The 19,351-nt window shown below is 35.8% G+C and overlaps 1 protein-coding gene across 9 annotated transcripts in view; it reads right to left on the bottom strand.

The window, feature by feature from the left end:
- LOC128985748 (echinoderm microtubule-associated protein-like 2) overlaps positions 1 to 19,351 on the bottom strand; it is a 115,410-nt gene that overhangs the window by 2,429 nt on the left and 93,630 nt on the right. For all 9 annotated transcript variants that reach the window (XM_054405585.1, XM_054405593.1, XM_054405591.1 and 6 more), the window contains 11 exons: positions 17,832 to 17,987; positions 10,685 to 10,834; positions 9,739 to 9,811; positions 8,425 to 8,526; positions 7,119 to 7,223; positions 5,933 to 6,170; positions 3,005 to 3,162; positions 2,313 to 2,570; positions 1,975 to 2,112; positions 1,676 to 1,792; positions 64 to 151 (listed from right to left, as the gene is read on the bottom strand). In XM_054405585.1, the coding sequence (XP_054261560.1) occupies positions 64 to 151; positions 1,676 to 1,792; positions 1,975 to 2,112; positions 2,313 to 2,570; positions 3,005 to 3,162; positions 5,933 to 6,170; positions 7,119 to 7,223; positions 8,425 to 8,526; positions 9,739 to 9,811; positions 10,685 to 10,834; positions 17,832 to 17,987 (1,583 nt within the window). The remainder of the gene's footprint in view (positions 1 to 63; positions 152 to 1,675; positions 1,793 to 1,974; positions 2,113 to 2,312; positions 2,571 to 3,004; positions 3,163 to 5,932; positions 6,171 to 7,118; positions 7,224 to 8,424; positions 8,527 to 9,738; positions 9,812 to 10,684; positions 10,835 to 17,831; positions 17,988 to 19,351) is intronic.

The raw sequence follows: 19,351 nt of genomic DNA, 5'->3' as shown, positions 1-19,351 counted from the left end.
AATGTGGTTAGTTTAAAATGTCAAATATTTTATTCAAGAGTTGGAAGCTTAAAATGCACTTACAGAAGAGCAGTTCGTAATCGCCCGAGTTGCTTCTGACGTACTGACTGTCTTCTGACCAATCGAGGTGTGTGATGAAACTGGAGTGGCCCTTCAACAAAATAAGTCAAATTAGTGACTCTGTCCCATTTAGGTAAACCTACTATCATCACAAAAAATCCTAAAAATCTAGGCTCTTGTGTTCTGTGTTACATCCTTAAGTAAACCTAATATGTTTTGTGAGCAATATGGTATATGACCATATCAGGAGGAAATATTTACTATCTTCTAATTTAGCATAACTCCTATAAACAGTTAAAAATATATTAAGATAAATACAAATAGCTAAAATAATGATACAATTTTATTTTTCACAAAGTGATGCGTGATGTAGCGGAGTTCTACCCCCAGCAGGTAACCTTGATAGCCGCAGTCTGGGCCGTCTCATTGTTGACATGTATGTCTCTGGTGTCACTTAGTGAAACAATTTGCAGCTATAAAATGTGCGTTTGGTTACAATAAACCTATACCTTGATGGGTCAACCCATCAAGTCTAAATCAATGACGACGAGGAAATGTGCTTTAAAACGGTTTAATTAAGTGATTGTGTCAATACTGCAAGTCTTTGTAAAATGAAAGCTGCCGTTCGCTGGTCGGTGAGTCATTGTAGTCCATTTTGTCAACGTCTTATTAAGACTAGAACTATATTTCAAAATAGAAAAGATTGATTATGACCTTAAAAAGTTATCTGTCTGTTGATTTGTAACCAAGTATTTATGCAAAACTCAGGTCGTTGTTAAGTCCTATTGAGTCCAAGAAAGCAACATAGGTGTACCGAAGCATTAACAAAAAATATACTAAACTAAAAAAAGTTATTTCTGAGAGGTATACTTTAAATTTGCAGAAACAAAAAGTTAGAGAGTCCATTATAGACTACATCAATGCAAAGACACTGTCAACCCACCAGAACAGAGATGAGCGCAGAAGTGCTTCTTCTACGCTTCCGATCACTCTAGCAGCATGAATCCAAGCAAAACATACTTCAAGTTCATATGTATTTAAGCACACAAATACATCACACACACAAAAGACATCTTACATTGGGCTAAAATTCCTTTAGTTTTTACCAGCTCACATCCGAAAAGAAACACAATTTAATAAATTTAAGCAGCTTCTAAAACACTTTTTCTTTACAACTCCCTGCTACTCAGTAATAAAATGCTCACTTCAGAACTTTGAAAGCCAAAGGGGCAAAGTTCGAGGTCAGTTTTGGAGTGTAAATAGTCCTAAACGGATCCTTGGTAGAGTAGCTATACTTTTAAAAACTTAAGCCCAATCGGTTCAGTAGTTTCTATGTGATTGAGTAACAAACATACTGACTGACAGCATTAGAATTTTAACGGAAGGTGTTTTGACATCTGGGGTCATCAAAATGAAAAAGTAAATCCGTCCGGGTCCAGATCTTACCAGAGACCTATTCGCAAAAATCTGACATTTTTAAGGAAATATTTTAGCGAAATCAAATCGTCCAATTAGAAATAAGGTTAAATCTGCAGGTTTGCTGCAGCAGGGGTATTTATTTGTAATATAGAATGCATTTATCATTAAAATACCAACCGTACAAACGGGTACCAACCGTGCAACGTCCGACTCTGCTGTATTTTCTCATGTCTTCTCCCACTTGGTAGATGTAGATGTTGTTATCTCGGGAACCCAAAGCCAGGTATCTTGCATCGGGAGAAAACTTGACAACCTGTGAATCACACAGACAAATTAAATAAATAAAAAATGTTGGAACTGAAAAATACACTTGATTCGTTTCCAAAATTAAGTTGGTTGTGATGACTTGTTTTAGTAAACATTATTTTTATGTTAAGTAGGCTACATGTTTTATTTCTAACAGAGAGAGCTCTTTAGGTTCTGTAGGTAAGTTACCTGTATAGGTTCCCCTCCGTCTGTGTGTACAGAGTAGATCTCCCGAGTCTCAGAATCCATGACGAGCCATCGTCCCGTCACAGCTCCGATTACTATAACACTGCCATCAGGGGAAAACGCAGCAGACTGCGCTTGCTCCTGAGAAAACAAGAATATTGATTAACAGAGAAATGGATGCAAAACATTAACAGTTCAATCTTTTAATTTACCTTTGAGCGATTTATATGTGACCGTTTCATATTGAAATTATAGTGGTTCTTAACAAAGAGTAAAATGATTGGTTGGATTTAATACTGCAACAGTTTTAAAACCGAAAATATTCACCAGTCTTAACTCACCGCAATGTCCTTGCTCCACACGACACTGCGAGACATACAGTCCCACAGCTGCACAATCTTGTCAAAGCCTGCAGTGAGAAACTGTGGAAGGGAGGGGTGGGGAGAGAGGGCCCACAGCTCGTCCGTGTGTCCCAGGACTGCGGGACTGAAGCCGACGTCCAACGAGCCAATCAGGATACAGTTGCGGGTGGAGCCAATCAACAACTGCGATCCACGACCTTCGGAGACTGTCCTGACCCCTCCCAGGTGCTCGGCGATCTGCAGATGAAAGAGGGTTTAGTTTAAGGAATATGTGTATAAACTGAATATGAATACAAGCTTAGTGTGGGATGTAGTGAGGTGATATGTTACTAAGATCAGTCATGTCTTTAGCAAGAATCAAAGCCCAATAATATGTTTAATTTCCATATTTTTCACCAGTACTTCAAGAATTCCCTCTGGATATTTCTCGCTGCTTAACCTACACTAAACCTGATGTACGTAAATAATGGAGCTTCTCTAAGCAATTAAATGGTTCCCACTCAAACTTGAAAAAGGAATAAATTCAAGGTTTATTCCCAGTGTTTCACGATTATACCAGCATATTTGTGTGATGTTGATAAAAGTCAACAATCTATACATAGATTTATATGTTTTCAGTGAATAAATGTTCCAATGTTTTTACCGATAGCATTTAAGACAAAAAATGTTACCTGAGCTTCATAGCCAGTGGGTTGGAAGTTGCTGTCAAATTGTATCAGTCTTCCGTCTTTGCCTCCAGCTGTCACTATACTTCCTTCCTTGAGAACACAGATGCTGAATATAGATCCTTCATGGGCATTGCGGACTATTCTGGCAATCGTGTTGGTACCTGACACAGAACAAAGTATAACAGTTTATGTATTTATTTACTTCCTTAGCAAGCAGACAATTCGACAAACAGACAACTTATTTTACAAGATGGTGAGATGTTGACACAAGAGTCTTGAAATATAAATATTAAGATGATAATATAAATTGTATTTAATCTGGATCTATCTATGATATTATGAAGGAGGTGGTGCCTGTGTGTCTGTTTGTATGCATTAAACGCTAAAACTACTGAACTGATTGGACTTCAATGGTACACAAATTTAACTACAGCCCTTAGGATTTGTATAGAACTATTCTTGCTAGAACAATGGATCTAGGGCTCTGCCGCTTTCAAAGTTCTGAGGTGAGGCTTTTAATAGTAAAATATTGATTGGACATTGTCGGCAAATCACAATGTTTACATTTCCATCGACATTTTAGTGTAAACAAGTATGAATGTCAAATTCACTTTATCTCACATTTCAACACACCTTTAATACTTTAAGGGGCGGTTCACGAGCTCGGGACTTCATAGTCCGCGACCAGGCGTTGGTCCGGGACTATATAAGCGACGACCAAAAAATGGGTTCACGAGTCAGAGCCTAATGATGTGGAAGCCGGGCCCAGTGTAGGTCGAGACCAAATCCGTAGCGGAGCCTAATGACAGGGATTCGCAGGGAATTTCCGTTGAGACGTTGGTATCAACCAGTAACATCAGTCTGGAAACACATGTGAAGCCACTGCTGTTGACATACGCACTTCCATACAATAGGATGATCGTGAAAAAGGGCTGGACCAAAATGTTCAAAACGATTATTTTTCTCGTATTTAATTGTCCCAATGCTCGCCTATGATAATCTATCTAAGTTTATTGATTTATAAATCCACGTTTGTATGAAATCAGATAATGGAAGTCTTTAGTGAAATATATTTTTCTGTGTGCATTATTATAATTTAATTAAGATGCATGACATAAAATAACCGGGTATTTATAAACGGATGAATTCCTATTTTGCATAAATGCCCGATAATTTAGGATGGTGATTTTTTGATAGGATAGTTGTAGGCAATAATAACGATTTTACTAAACTTATTTAAATGGTACAATTATTGAAACTAAAATGTATTTTAGATGTACTGATTATTAGATATAAAAATTGTATGTGTGTGCTGGATTTAATCGTGGCTGTAACCTAAGAATATTCTTTCCGTTATTCTTACACTCTTTAATAATCTAACTTTAAAATGTTGAAAATAATATTCTGCAGTTAGCTCGTAATATTATTTATGTTAACAGCTATGGTTTTTAATTTACAAAAACGTCTTTAATTTACGTTTATATTTAGGAAAACATTGTTTTTTCCTTTGGATATAGTTTCGAACTAAAAATTTGATTTGTTCTGCTTTCATTACAAAAAAAAAAAAAATAAAAAACTAAAAAATTAGATAAAACCGGCATCATGTCACGTTAAACCTGCCTCCTACCAGGTCTGAGTTGGAGACCAAACACCATTGTTCTTTTGGGCCCGAACCATCTCATTTGGGCTCGGACTTGACTCGTGAACCCACCGGGACTAATGATCAGAGCCGGGACTATCTGTAATTGGACTCGTGAACCCAACTTTTAAAACCGGGTTTTACCCTTCACTAATTGTGTGCCGCCTATCAGTTTGGTCCGCGGCTTATATAGTCTCGAGCTCGTGAACCCGATTTTTTAAGTCGCGGCCCAAATACCGGTTATTTCCGGATTCTGGGCTCGGACTACGATAGTCCCGAGCTCGTGAACCGCCCCTAATACTCTACACGACCGCAGGATATCTTCATGATTTTTACACGATTTTGCCACACTCAAAACGATGATGGCATTTCCATGACCATGGGAGATGATCATTATGTCTACACGACCACGGAGAAGATCACAATATTACCTCAAGTTTGGCTTGACTAAAAAAATTCAGACTGGCACAACTCTAGTGAAAATAAACTCCTTTTTGATTTTTGTTGTTAGTTGTTATTTAACTTTTATTCAGTAGATATTTATTGTTTTTGGAGTTTGGACTTAAGTTGGCTAGTTTGAATTTTTCATTGCTGCATTAATTTTTATTTACCTACTAGAAAAAACCCCATTTTCCAAATATACTTTATGGAAATACATAAAGACAGGGGTTGGTGTAGTACAACCAATCCATTCGGAAATTTTGCCAAACTAAAAAAAATGTATCCATATCGAGAATTGAGAATCGATTATTCAGGTATCAGGTATCGGTATCGAGAATCGATAAATGTTGGTATCACTATCAGAACCCAACCTACATATAATTTTGTCTATTTTAGGATTTTGTGAGGATAACAGGCTTATCTGAATAGAAAACAGAAAAATCTGACACTTGTAACTTTGTAAGCAATATACAAGTCTACACTGTTTACACGCAACAAATTATAGTATTTCAGCATTTTCAAATAAGGAACAAAGGTATGATTCCAAAGTTTTGTTTAGTGGGGACCGAGCTGGTGTTGTGGTTAGAGTACGGGACTGCGGTCCCTGAGGTCCCGGGTTCAAATCCCGCCAAATCACCAGTGGATTTTATCTAAGTGATAATACTGCAACCCCTAGGTCTAGCCTGAAGTTATGTGAAAAACAATCCCGGGCTCGTGCCTAGCGTCCTAGGACAAAAAGGTTTTGTTTAGTGTAAAGTGTTGTGTTGCTTGTGCTAGTTTGAACTCTTTCCCATCCAGGTAGGCCTGCTATCCTCACAAGGCTCTTTTGCTTCGTGTAACGCCCAACTTACCTCTCCCCCACACGACCACGTTCCCGTTACTGTCTCCACTGAGCACGTCTCCCGTCTGTGTGAAGGCTAGACAGGTGACGTACTTGGGTTTGTCTCGGGTCTCAAACACTCCCATCCGCTTGTACAGAGTCCCACCTGCATCCAGTGCCCAGAAACTTATATGAGCTTTACCGCAGGTCACTATACAGTTGCGCTCCAGCGGATGAAACTCTGCAGCCACGACTGTGTCCACCGAGCACTGCCACATCAGAGATGTAAGTTATCATTTAGAAATAGGTGTGAAAAACATTCCTGGGATAGATATGTATTAAAAAATAATAATAAAGATACAGCTACGGGAACAAAGTTATTGGGCATAAAAAATCATTACATCATTCATTATACCTCCTGAGGGGAAACTCTTAATTAATGTTATTGGAAAAATAAATTTCAAGAAATCTAGAACCCTGAAGAAATCACTACCCCCTGAAGAGGTAGTTTGTCTCTAAATAATATGTTAACAGAACGTAAAAGCCCAGTACCTGTGTACCAGGTTTTAAAACTTTATTTATTACTTTTTGAAATATTTTATTTAACCGTCCCGGGATTTATTTCCTATACTGTAGATGGAATCACTACTCCAGCATTCAAAATTAAATTAAACCTAAATTTTGCCTTTTTACTTAAATAAAGTCTTGTTACTTTCTGCTCTTAATTTTTATCTCCATACTTGTAATTCTTGTTCAATACAGTAAAAGGAATGTAGCTTCAGATAAGGAACTTTTAGGTTTTAATGGAAACACGGTCCTCTCAGTGTAGATATATTACTATATCAGTAATTTTTTCAGTTATTTTTTTGGGGGAAAGTCAAAAATTTAAAGGGAAGATTAGACTACTTTTTTTACAATGCTAAGTGACTGATAATGTATGAGCACTGGCCAAAATTATTACTAGATCAGACTATGTTCTAAAGGATTCTTTTATTTTTTCTAAAGAACATTACAGTGGACTTTCTCTTGCTCAGAAACCATTGTGAAAACATTTGAACGTTTTGTCTATTGTCGGCAGTGTTTAAAAGATTTTGCTATTGTTTCAAGTCACATTCTTATACCTCAGTAATTTTGCTAACAGAACCTAAGTAATGTTGGAAGTATATAATGGTACCTAGTCTATAATTAATATTCTGTTGGAGAAGTAATATATTTACCTTCGTTTCTGTGACCTTATAGCCTTTGTCCCCTTTCTGCCAATCCCACACTGAGATGTTGTGATCATGGGCCTCGTCTACAGCACACAAAAGAGCACCTCCATCCTGAAAATATATTTGTGAATCAGATTAAATTATGTAAAGGCGCAAAAAGGGTCAAAGTTATAAGGATTGTTGGGATTGTAGCTTTGTTGGGATCAGCTGTCCGATAAAAACTCATTAGAGTAAAGTACAGTAGAACGTCGATTATCCGAATTAATTGGGGATTGGGGTTGTTCGGATAACTGATTTTTCGGATAATCGGTCATTGACAGGAAAAATACGGGGAACGGGAAATGACGGGAAGGGATAGCGGCCGGCGGCGATTTGCCGATTTCGCGTCTGTGGATACTGTACAATAATATAAATTTGATTAATTATAGAGATGTGCGAGTACTTGAGATTTCAAATTCGAGTCGAGTACGGCCTTTGAAACTCGAGCTTATTTTTTAACTCGGCAGTTTCGAGTCGAGTTTGGTTAAAATTGGTAAAAAAATCAATATTTGTTAAAATGTAACTTGTGTTTACGTGAAATACTAATACTGGATAATATTTACTACTGTAGATTCTACAGTAATACAATTATTTTTACATTGTAGAAATAAGCAAGAGGTAGTTGTCCTAACCTATTTTTTAGCTGCTATAACAGAATAGGTCAACTCAAAGCGGTCACCGGCGACTGACTAGTGACTGGCAATGAAAAACAATAGAAGGGAGGGAGGGGTTGTGCAATGACCTCGAAGTGAGCGGGCGTAACACTGAATGAAGTAGGGGTTTGGGGGAAGGGGGAGGGTCAGACCTTTGAGCTATATTTAGACTTTCACCCCTTAGCAGCCGTGCGGCGGCGTAGCGCTACGGCCAGTCGTGATTGGCGATTTTATTGATTTTTGCTTCTTTCTTCCTTTCGGTTAACCGACGTTTTGGATGACCGGGCTTCGGATAATCGACGTTCTACTGTAGTAGGTAATGAAACCGCATTTGTTTAAGCTGGCTGCAAACAGCTTTTTTCTGGACTAAATCTTTGCGTAGGAAGTTTTGTAAAACAGTGTAGTGTGGCGTAAAATTCATTACAGTACAGTGGTACATAGTGAAATTTGTATTATTTAATTAAGCAGACGGCAACTGCTTTTTTCCAGACAATGAGGAAAGTTTGTTAAAATAGTGTAGTGTGGCAAAAAAAATACTAAGGTAAAAAAATTGTAAACATTATTTAGCATTTCATGAGAGTGAAAACCTTATTGAGGATGGAAGAAGATTGACAACTCACAGCTTTAGAGAAGGACAGGCAACAAATTGATCTCTCAAACTCTCCTATGCCGAGGACACAAACTGTGCTGAGACTGACTGAGTTCCATACTCGGATATGAGGCTGAAACACACATAGTAGCATGATGAGAGTCAGGGTAATGTAAGCTTATGTTGGCTAAAAACTGGACATTGGGCTTTTGACCAAAGAATCTTTTAACACAGGTAGTGCAAACATCTAATGTGCTGCGTGGACGAGTGCGCGAAAACATTTAAATTTAGTTTAATCAAAATGAGGCATAAAATGCGGCCGAACTGTCGTGGACGCAGATTTACAAGAACCCAACAGATAGCAGCACTTAAAAACACTGCTAAGAGGCACCTCAGTATTGCCAAATGGAAAGAAAAAGCAGAGGTGAATTACCTGGATACACCACCAAAAAATACCGCAAAAATGCTGTAAAGCACAATTTTGAGGTTAGGTTCTTTCCACAATGATTAATGTAATTCTATTGCATGTCATTACATCCAAGCCTAAACCCTACACTACAATAATTTTGTAATTGTAATTGTAATTTGCTATAAGATAAAACTGACTAAGTAAGAAAATCTTAATGAAATATATTATATATAAATTGTTAAGCTTCTATAGCTTTCTTGGTGACATGCAAATACAATTTATTGAAAATCACTGCACAAAATCCTTCATTTGATTCAGCAGGGTGTCCACAAAAAATTTGTCATTTATTTCCATGACTTTCCATGACTATCCATGACCATTTACCATTGATTTCCATGACTCACGAACTTAACACGCAAATTATAATATAACATACACACACAAATATAACTGCCTGGACATGTTATTTTGCAGAAAATACTGAAATATGTAATAACAGATAACAATGGAGTACAATAGGTACAACAATGAACTAAGACAAACCAAAAACTCATAAAATAATACAACTGTAATAAATTGAATTGTCCAACATTTGTGAAAAATCCTGAAAAATGCTACAACAGTCCGGGTTACAGCTGACTAGAGCATTGAATGGTCCCCTCAAATCCATCCATAATTAGACATTTCCATGACTTTCCATGACTTCTTGCCTATTTCCCTGACTTTCAATGACCAAAATTTTTTTCCATGACTTTCCATGACTATCCCTGACTTTCCAGAATGTGGACACCCTGTTCAGTTAAATTTAAACATAGAGATTTAATTCATATTTATGATTTAAGTTTGGTTCCAGTTGAAATATATTATTACATGCCTGTATCAAGTCCAACTATGAACGGTATATTGCATATAACGGTATTATTTTTGTTAACTAACCCTGCCTTCCCTGCTATCATGTCCTGCAGTCTGTCCAGTTGCCACTAGCAGTTTGTTTGGATGGATTGCAAGGCTGAAACAAGTAAATAAACAGTTATTTACCAACAATTATTATAGGTCAAAAAACTAAGCAATAGCCAATCTTTTGTCGGGTTGGTATTGTTCGTCTTTATTGACTTTGATCTACTAAAGGCTCTTAAGAAAAAATTAAGTTGACAAAATATGTGTCTCTAGGAGAAAGATGTTTGGCTCCTGTGGTCAAACATGTGTCTATGTGGTTTAAGTCAAAGTCTTATTCACTGAACCGCTGTAAAGTCTTCTATCTTGCTCATTCATGATTCTTCCATTTTATCCTCTAAACCGGTAACATTTAATTGTTTGAATCTTTGATTATATAAAATAAAATATAAATTGTCTAGGTAGCCAAGTGGTTATAATGCTTGGCTTCAAATCTGATAGCAGCTGGTTCATTTCCAAGCCCTATTTCAGGGCCCAGACAAAATTTTGCCATTGGGTTTTCAATTAATTATGCTATCAAACATAAGGACAAAGTTGGATAGTAACAAGATCATGTATTTATACTGTTCCTTTAGAAAGAGCTTTTGTAATGCCAGTGGCATAAAAAGTCTATACAAGATTATTAATTTACATTTTCGTATGAGTACTATTTTAAATCTTTCTCCAAAAACCCTCTAGCCACCATAGGGACCATTATATGTATCTACAAATTAAATAAGTCTCAACAGATTTAGACATTCAATCCTATATTGAAGCTTAAGTCAGTCTAAGAATAAAAATTAACAAAGTCTGTCACTCAGTAGCTCATTATTGATTAGTCACAGCCGTATAGATGAGATGTCTACTTCATCCAAAACCCAAAAGTCAAAGAGACCACTTGTAAAAGTACCGGTAAGTAAAGTAATTAAATTTATTAACGTAAGCTCACCACTTGACGTCATCCGTGTGTCCTACATAATGTCTCTGACTTTGCTCCTCTACGTTGTATAGAACCACAATGGCCGCCACAAAGTACACCATCTCACCTGTAGGCAACAGGTAGAGGTTGCTACGACAATCCCTGCCTCGGTACCCGTAACTGGGCAATGGTCAAGGATCATACTTGGGAATAACGAATAGAAATTCTATCAAATAGCACTATTCATTAGTTTTTTTGGCTAACTTCTATTTTATTCCTTTGTTTTTAAATAAACTAACTAATAACTTCTATGAGTTACTTTTTACGGGACTAACTAATAACTTCTAACTAGTTAGAATTTTCAACTAACTTTCCCAACTATGCGGAAGCATCTCAAATACTGGTTATTTATTTCACGTGATCAGTGAGGGTTGCGTGCGGCCGTGAGGGGTCAGTGCCCTTGTAGACAAACAACGTGGGGGGTGGGGAAAGAGAAAGTCAAAGTCCAGTTGCTTTGGAATGCAGTGGGCCTGTGGAAGGGTAGTGACGGCCATTATCAACACCCCAAGCACTGATGGGTGGGAAGGGGAAATGTTTGTTTGGTGATTGATATATCATCTCAAGTGTCAAAACATTGTCTTTAGTTGATGCTCATTATCTGACAAGTTTTATGTCATTTGTTTATGTTGTAGTAATGTAAAATGTGACAATGTTTGATTAAAACACAAGTACCAGGGGACCGATCTTGCTCGAGGTGTTTGATTTGTTCAAGAGGTAAAAAATAGAGCTTATAAGCCTACAAATATTTTCAGTCTTACTACGATTAATTAAGTAGTAAAGTCAATTTGTTTTTGTTAGACATCCACTTATCCTCAATTTAGTCTACAAAACTTTTTAATTTGGACGATCAATCTATAAAATGGCCACAATAAGCTTCAATCAATATAAAACTCATGATACATAACATCTGTTATCTGACGACCGTTATTGCATTAAGTCACTGGGATCGTGGAACGTTGCAATTATAATTACGGGATGGTGTAATAACGCATCAATTCGTGCGGTGCATCGTCGAAAAATACAAATCTCCTTGGCCTTTCCTTTAGATTTTTAGTTCAATGTCAGTGTATATTGTTTTGCAGTAAAACACTTAATGTTTTTGAACAGTCGTAATTATCCCTTTGGTTAGTAAGACATCATACAATGCAAATGTATTATACAAGCAATTTTCAAAAGCATTGAAATTGGAGGAAATCGTAGGAGCCATTTTTAAAATCATATCTTGCGCAATCTTTAATCTTTAATCTTATCTTGGTTACTTTTTTTAATGGCGCATATTATAGTATATATTAGTAACCAAGATGTGACATTAAAAAATACTTTAAAACAACTGCCCAACGAACAACTAATTTCTACTAAAACTAACTCTATTTTCTATCAGTTAGTTTTTCAACTAACTAATAACTTCTATCAGTTACTTTTTAAACTAACTAACTTATAACTTCTATCAGTTACTTTTTACGGGACTAACTTATAACTTCTAACTAGTTAGAATTTTTGACTAACTTTCCCAACTATGTCAAGGATAACATCATACAAAAATCTACATAGTTACTATACAGTAGAGTCTTCATATCTGACCATCTGGGACCAATCTTAGGCCGAGAAATGATTTGGGCGGGAAAAGCAACTAACTGTAGAAAAGTAAGTTGAACCACATTTTAAAGGGGCTATAATCCCTTAAATGTTATTTACAAAAAAAATATGTTACTGAAGCTATAGATACTAACTCAACTGAATTGAAGTCGTTATTCATTTACACAGAATAACGATAGATAACAAACTATTAGGCAGTTTTTAAATAGGTTAACTGTGTCAAACAGAAAACAGATGAAATAAGACAATCGCTAAAATTATGTCCATTGTGAAAACATGGACTAATGTAGTGTAGTGATGGACTAATTTCACTAATGTAGTGGTGTCAGCAATCCCTTACCGACATCACACTCCTGGTCTAAATAATAGAATATATTACATAAACATGGACATTGAAGCACTTGTATCAGAGTATAACCATGCTACCTTGTTGGCTATAAATAAACTATCTCGTCAGTCTTATACACAACATGGACTACACTTTAACAAGCAAGGCAAATTAATAATATCAAAAATGATTAAAGAAATATTTGTTCCAAGGATTAAAACTGTTGTTGGTTCTAAAGAACAAACACAGTCTGCTTACATAAAAAACAATAATATTAATGTCATTGAAGCTAACATGTGGGAAGTGATTAATGCTAACAAAAAAGCCCCTACCACAGCATTTGCGCATACCATATCAAGAGATATACAACACTACAGAAACATGTCTGCTGGTGTAGCGGTTGTGTTTCGTAAGGTATTTGGTAGGCCTAAGGACACAGACTTCATCAACTCAAGATTGACTTGCCAGACTGAATCAGGGGGTGCCACAGTCTACAGTCTTGTCACAAAGGAAGAATATAGAGGAAAGCCAACACTACCAATGTATGATGAGGCGTTTGAACACTTGATTGAGGATTTTAAAGTAAAACAATTTGATACTTTAATATGTTCTCCTATGGGCTGTGTGCGTGACTTAATACCTCTCAACCACTTTGCAAAAAATATTGTAAAGCTGCACAAAGTGACTAATGCTACGATATATGTGGTGTCCTGTGATCAACCAGCTGCTCAGCGAAAATTATGGAATGGACTATCACATACTGCATTTCTGGATCAGCTAAGGAAGACAATAGACAGTTGCTGTTGTGAAATTGATGCCCCAAACATTCTAACTGATGCTTGCATCAACCCGCCTGCTTCACCTTCAGAGGATCTGCAGTCTTTGGAGATCTCACGGGGCTCTGGTAACTCAACAAACACAACTAAGATGGTTTCGTCTGATTGTAAAGCACCTGGAGCTGACGGCCAACTTACAAACCAGATGTCAACACATGGTGAAGAAGTTAAAGTGGTGCCCGGCGACCTCACATACTGTGAGGCGTTAAAGCAGAGCAGTGATAAAAGTGTCGTGAGTGATAGTTTAAATACAAGCAATAGTTTAAATATAAGCAATAGTTATAGTTCGACCCAGTCCCCTTCAACTAATCAACCACACCGGATCCTTCCTGACCCTAAACCGGATTTAAACTCTTCGCCGACAGTTTTCAAGGATCCAGACTAAAGTTTAAAATTCAAAACTCAACAAATAGCAACAAAATAAACACATTTTCAATTTTTCATCAAAATATTCAACATTTAAATTCCCGGAAAGAACCATTAGAAGTTGTTTTAGAAGAAATTAAACCCAATATAATTGTTTTGACCGAACACAACATGAAAGAATACGAAATAGAAAGATTTAATTTAACTAACTTTTCTGTTACTTCTGCATACTCTCGTACAAACACCTCTGGCGGTGGCGTGATGATTCTGTCGGAGAAGAGTTTGAACTCAAAACCCCTAACCTTAAAAAAAGTTGATGAACTGACCGAGGACAAGCTTTTTGAGTGTTGTCTGGCTAAATATAGAATAAAAAAATGGTCTTTTGTGCTGGTAGGAGTTTACAGAAAACCTCAATTACAAACATTAGAATTTTTAAGTAGATTAGATAGGTTAATTGAACTTTTAGTTTCTTTAAAAGACGAAGTAAATTTTGTTATTGCTGGAGATTTTAACCTTAATGTATTAATTACAACAAATGAAGTTCAAACTTTCAAAAACATCCTAAGAAGCTACAATTTTAATTATTTAGTAAATTTTCCTACAAGGGTAACCAGTAATACTGCCACAGCTATAGATAATATTTTGACAAATATAGATAAGTCATTGACACATGTTACTGGAATCATAACATCTCTTTCCGATCATGATGGACAAATTTTAGAACTAACATTACCCAAATCTAAGAAATTAAATTTGCCCAGTGAATATGTTGAATGTAGAGATTTTTCAGATAATAATATGAATATTTTTAAAAATATTCTTTCCTATGAAAACTGGCTTCCATTATATTTATCGAAAGTAGAGAATAAGTTTGATGTATTTAACAACATTTTTCAATATAATTTTAATTTAGTTTTTCCAAAAAAGAAAATCAAAAGATACTTGTATAAAAGGAAAAGAAACTGGATTACTAAAGAGCTGATGATGGAGAAAAAGGATATAGTTGAACTATCAAAATATGCTAGACTTAGTGGTAATGTTGATATAATTAATTACTGTAAATTAAAAGATAGAGATTACAAGAATAAACTTGTTAAGGCTAAGAAAACTTTTTATGATACAAAAATTAACAAATCTGAAAATGTCTGCAAGAAAACCTGGGAGATAATAAATGAAGAGACAGGAAAAAATGTTAATAGCTCAAGAGGAGCAATCAATGTAATAAAAATAGATGGTGAAGCTGTATGTGATCCTCTGAGCATCTCAAACTTGTTTAATTACTACTATATCAATGTAATAGATGATCTTGTTCAGGATACCTCAAATAATTCAACGTTGCCCAATGGAATAAATTTACAGGACAACATAAATCATATTGAAATCTTGAATCCTTTTAAATCTAAACCAGTTGATGAAGCAGAGATTGAAAAAATTATTTTGTCCTTAAAAAATAAGTTATCAAGTGGCCACGATGAAGTTCCTTTAAAGTTAATTAAAAATACAGTAAAACCCTTGTTAACACGTTCGCGGCGGCATGGGAGCGATCGCTCCCATACGGAACCCTAATGCCATCCTGGTGGGTGCGATCGCTCCCAAGCTGCAATGTAGTACGAAATGATTTATTTTTAAGCCAGGATTAGAGCTAGAAATTTGAAACCTCGCACAGCACTGCTCAATAGTATACTGTATTTTGTTGTGGTGTTGGTTGGTAGTAAATCTTCCCGTAAATCCCCGTCTGGCAATCTCAAAATTCTACTTTTGTCCCGTCTTTTTCCCTCCATTTGGCAATACAATTCCAATGGGACCGGCTACGTTACAAGCAGTGCTGCTATCTGTTGGTGTTTAGCGAACTACGTCGACTCTCATTGTAAAGCAGGACATCCTCGCACGTTATTTGCTATTTGTCAGCCCGAAATTGGAAAGCCAATCACACGCGGCAATCGGGTTTGTTTGATGCTGAGGGCTGCCCCGCACCTGGGATACGCCTGCCATTTGACGTGCCGCCGCGAACGTGTTAAAGCCATTAGTTCACTTAGTTAACAGTTCCTTAATAACCGGAGTTTTTCCTCAAAGTTTAAAAATGTCCAAAGTAGTGCCCATTTTTAAGAAGGGTGAAAAAACTGAAAGAAGTAATTACCGTCCTGTTTCTGTCTTACCTGCTATTTCAAAAATATATGAGCGGGTGATGTATAATAGATTGTTTGAGCATTTACAAAATAATAACCTTTTAGACGAAGAACAGCATGGTTTCCAAAAAGGAAAATCAACCACTTCAGCTCTGCTGAGGTTTGCGGAAACAATAATTGAATCTATTGACAAGGGGGATAAGGTAGCCAGTGTCTTCATGGATTTGTCAAAAGCATTTGACAGCGTGTCTCATGAAATACTACTTAAGAAGCTTAAAGTTTTGGGCCTGCCAGATGTTCCTTTAAAATGGTTTAGATCATACCTCTCCGATAGATCTCAGTATGTTGAAATAGTTTCAAAAAAAGGAAACCAAGTCGTTAAAAATAAATCACAAACATTAAAAATTAAACATGGAGTTCCTCAGGGATCTATTTTAGGACCATTATTATTTCTCTGCTATGTCCGTGGAATGCCCTCAATTTTAAAATCAAACATAGAAGCCAAAAGCCAGTTACTATTGTACGCAGACGATTCAAACCTAATTATTTCAGCTAAAAATTACCAAAATCTTGAACTGGCCTGTAATGAAAATTTGAGTAAGGTTCAATCATATTTTCTTAAAAATAAACTTTTTTTAAACTGTCAAAAAACCAACCAAATCGTTTTTTCAGCCTCACAAAGAAAAGAAACAATAGAACCAAACATCCTGGTTGGAAACGAAAAAATAGAAAATCTAAAGCATACTAAATTTTTAGGGCTTTACGTAGACACATATTTTAAATGGGATTATCATACACAATTCATAACACAACAAATTTCTTCAGAGTTATATGTTTTGAGGCGTATGTCACTATTATGTAGTCTGGACACCCTAAAATCAATATATTTTGCGCATATACATTCCCATCTGTCTTATGGTCTGGCAATCTATGGAGGAACGTCTAAACAAAATTTAGATACAGTTCTGAAACTCCAAAAAAAAGCTATAAGAATCATGTTATACTTGGACAAACGAATAACTGTGAAGGATAAATTTTCAAAACTACATATTTTGACTGTCTATGATCAGTATATAGTAGAATGTATTATGTGTGTCAAAAATCAACTACACAATTTGGAAATTAGAAAAAATGTCCATTCATATGACACTAGAAATAAGAATGATATAAATTTATCAAAACATAACCTCAGCTTCTTTGAAAAAAAGGGAACCTTTATGGGATCAAAATTTTTAAACCATCTTCCTACAAAATTAAAAAGTAAAATAAACCAAAATAATTTCAAAAAACTAGTTAAGAATCATCTGTTGCAAACGAGTTATTATTCATTTGAAGAGTTTTTTCAATGTAAAAACGACTAAATAAATAAGGTTGAGGTGCTCTGATGGAAAAAAATAAAAAAATGAAACTGTATGCGGTTCTTACTTTTCTGTAAATCGAAATCAAAATGCATACAAATTAGTTATAGTCTGACACTATTCATGTATGTACATACAATATGAATAAAGAATTTTTGATTTGATTTGATTTGATTTGACATCAGTGACAGACTTTATTTTGAATTCCGAGAAGGAGCCAAATAAAGTGAAGACAAAAAAAAGTGATTCCGATTACGAGAGGTACCATTTTATGTTGCTTAGAATTCAGCTTGATCAGTAAAACCTGTGAAAATTCTGCCTAAATCGTTACATAAAAATATACATTCTTCTTAACATAGAACATTATGTAAAAACCTGAAGTTATCTATAGAAAAAGAGAGAGGTTCTTGTGAATACATTTGTTGATCTGCTTAAATATAAAATAATTATCCACTGCTTTTTGGAGCTTGAAAAAATATAATAGCAGTGCCAATATATCAAGGATACACCCAGTCGAGTTTTAACTTGTGATGTGGTGGTGGGGCGACCTTAGTGATGTCATAGCTGTCGACCAATGGTGACGGGGCGTAGAGGACTACTGGACGACCACGTAGGTACATCCTCAACGTGCCTTCTTCCTCGTTGTATGCTGCATCTCGCGTACTGAAAGATCAACAGGAAATAGTCAATGAACTATTAAAAAACGGTACTTATGACCCAGCAAAGCAGGGAACTGCTTAAATTGTTCAAAATAAATACATAACAAATGAAACTGTGAGTAGACAACTGGTTATAGGGCTCGCAGTAACGTCTAAATATTGCTGGTTTCATTCAGGGTGGGATTGAATCTGGATCCAAATGCTATTTGTCTTTGGGCAATCAATGATTATATCTCACAAAAGATAAACAAGTGGGCTCAGGCGGTTATCTCACAAAAAATTAAACGACGGTGTAAAAAAATACGGAAATAAACAAGTGACAAACAATGTACTTCATATAATTTTATGTAAGGATTCTACATCTGACAAAAACACACTAACAAACATATGAAAAAACTCATTATAGTTTACTAATACACTAGGCATGCGGCCTCAGGTCCGCCAATTGAGCGGAGTAAGCAAGCTTTGATATAAACAAATAACTTTAATTTGTTTTCATGATTCAAATTGAATACATGGTGACGTCACCATAGCAACAATCCAATTGAATTCTCGTGGTTGGTGGGAAGAGTTGAAGGAAATATGAATCCAGTCAGCTGTTTCTATTAGGTCATTGATTTTTAATTGTATATATGAGTAATAGTAAAACTGTGTGTTTGTAATAGCATAAAGATAAGTATTATTTTGTCAATATCCTAATGTTTTTTTAGCTCCCATTTATGTAATAGGCCTATAGGCTTCCTTCTCATTTTCTCCAACTAAAACATTTAGCCAATTAGTAAACTTTGCTCAGCGAACAGAATGACAGAAGAAGGTGACTATATATAGCAATACCATAGTCAATGGTCACCACAGGAAATAAGGCGTGGCTAATTTCACGAGCTGATGATACCCTGAAAAAGATGGTGGTTGCCGCAACGCTTGTGGCATTGAATTGGTGACGTTAGCGCTAGCTCCGCTCCCTTGCCAAAATATAGGCATACTGTACTCAATAAATAGATTAGATTTTAAAGACGGCACTGGATAGAGAATTGATGAATTAAACAAGAATATATTTATTCCTCATGCTAAATTACAGCATGATTAAGTAAAATACTGTATATGCATAATAAACTACTGTACAACAAAATTATTAAAATAAAATATAAAAGACGATTTTATATTAGGCTATGGCAATTTAATTTGAGAACCTGCACTGTGTTGATGTACCCTAAAGCCTATTTATTGGGTAGTACTAAATTTTCAACCTGACATAAAAATGCCAACATGCTGTTCTTTTAGCTGTAATAATTCATCTTATAGTATCACGGAAAAAATAGGAATATTATATCACGCTTATTTCATAACTGGACTCCCGTACAGGCCAAG

The sequence above is a fragment of the Macrosteles quadrilineatus genome, unplaced genomic scaffold (assembly GCF_028750875.1).
Source record: "Macrosteles quadrilineatus isolate MER2022 unplaced genomic scaffold, UCM_ALF_1.0 Scaffold_2__2_contigs__length_208266976, whole genome shotgun sequence".
NCBI classification, from domain to species: domain Eukaryota; kingdom Metazoa; phylum Arthropoda; class Insecta; order Hemiptera; family Cicadellidae; genus Macrosteles; species Macrosteles quadrilineatus.
Note: the sequence above shows the minus strand (reverse complement) of the source record. Positions and strands in the feature narration are given on the sequence as shown.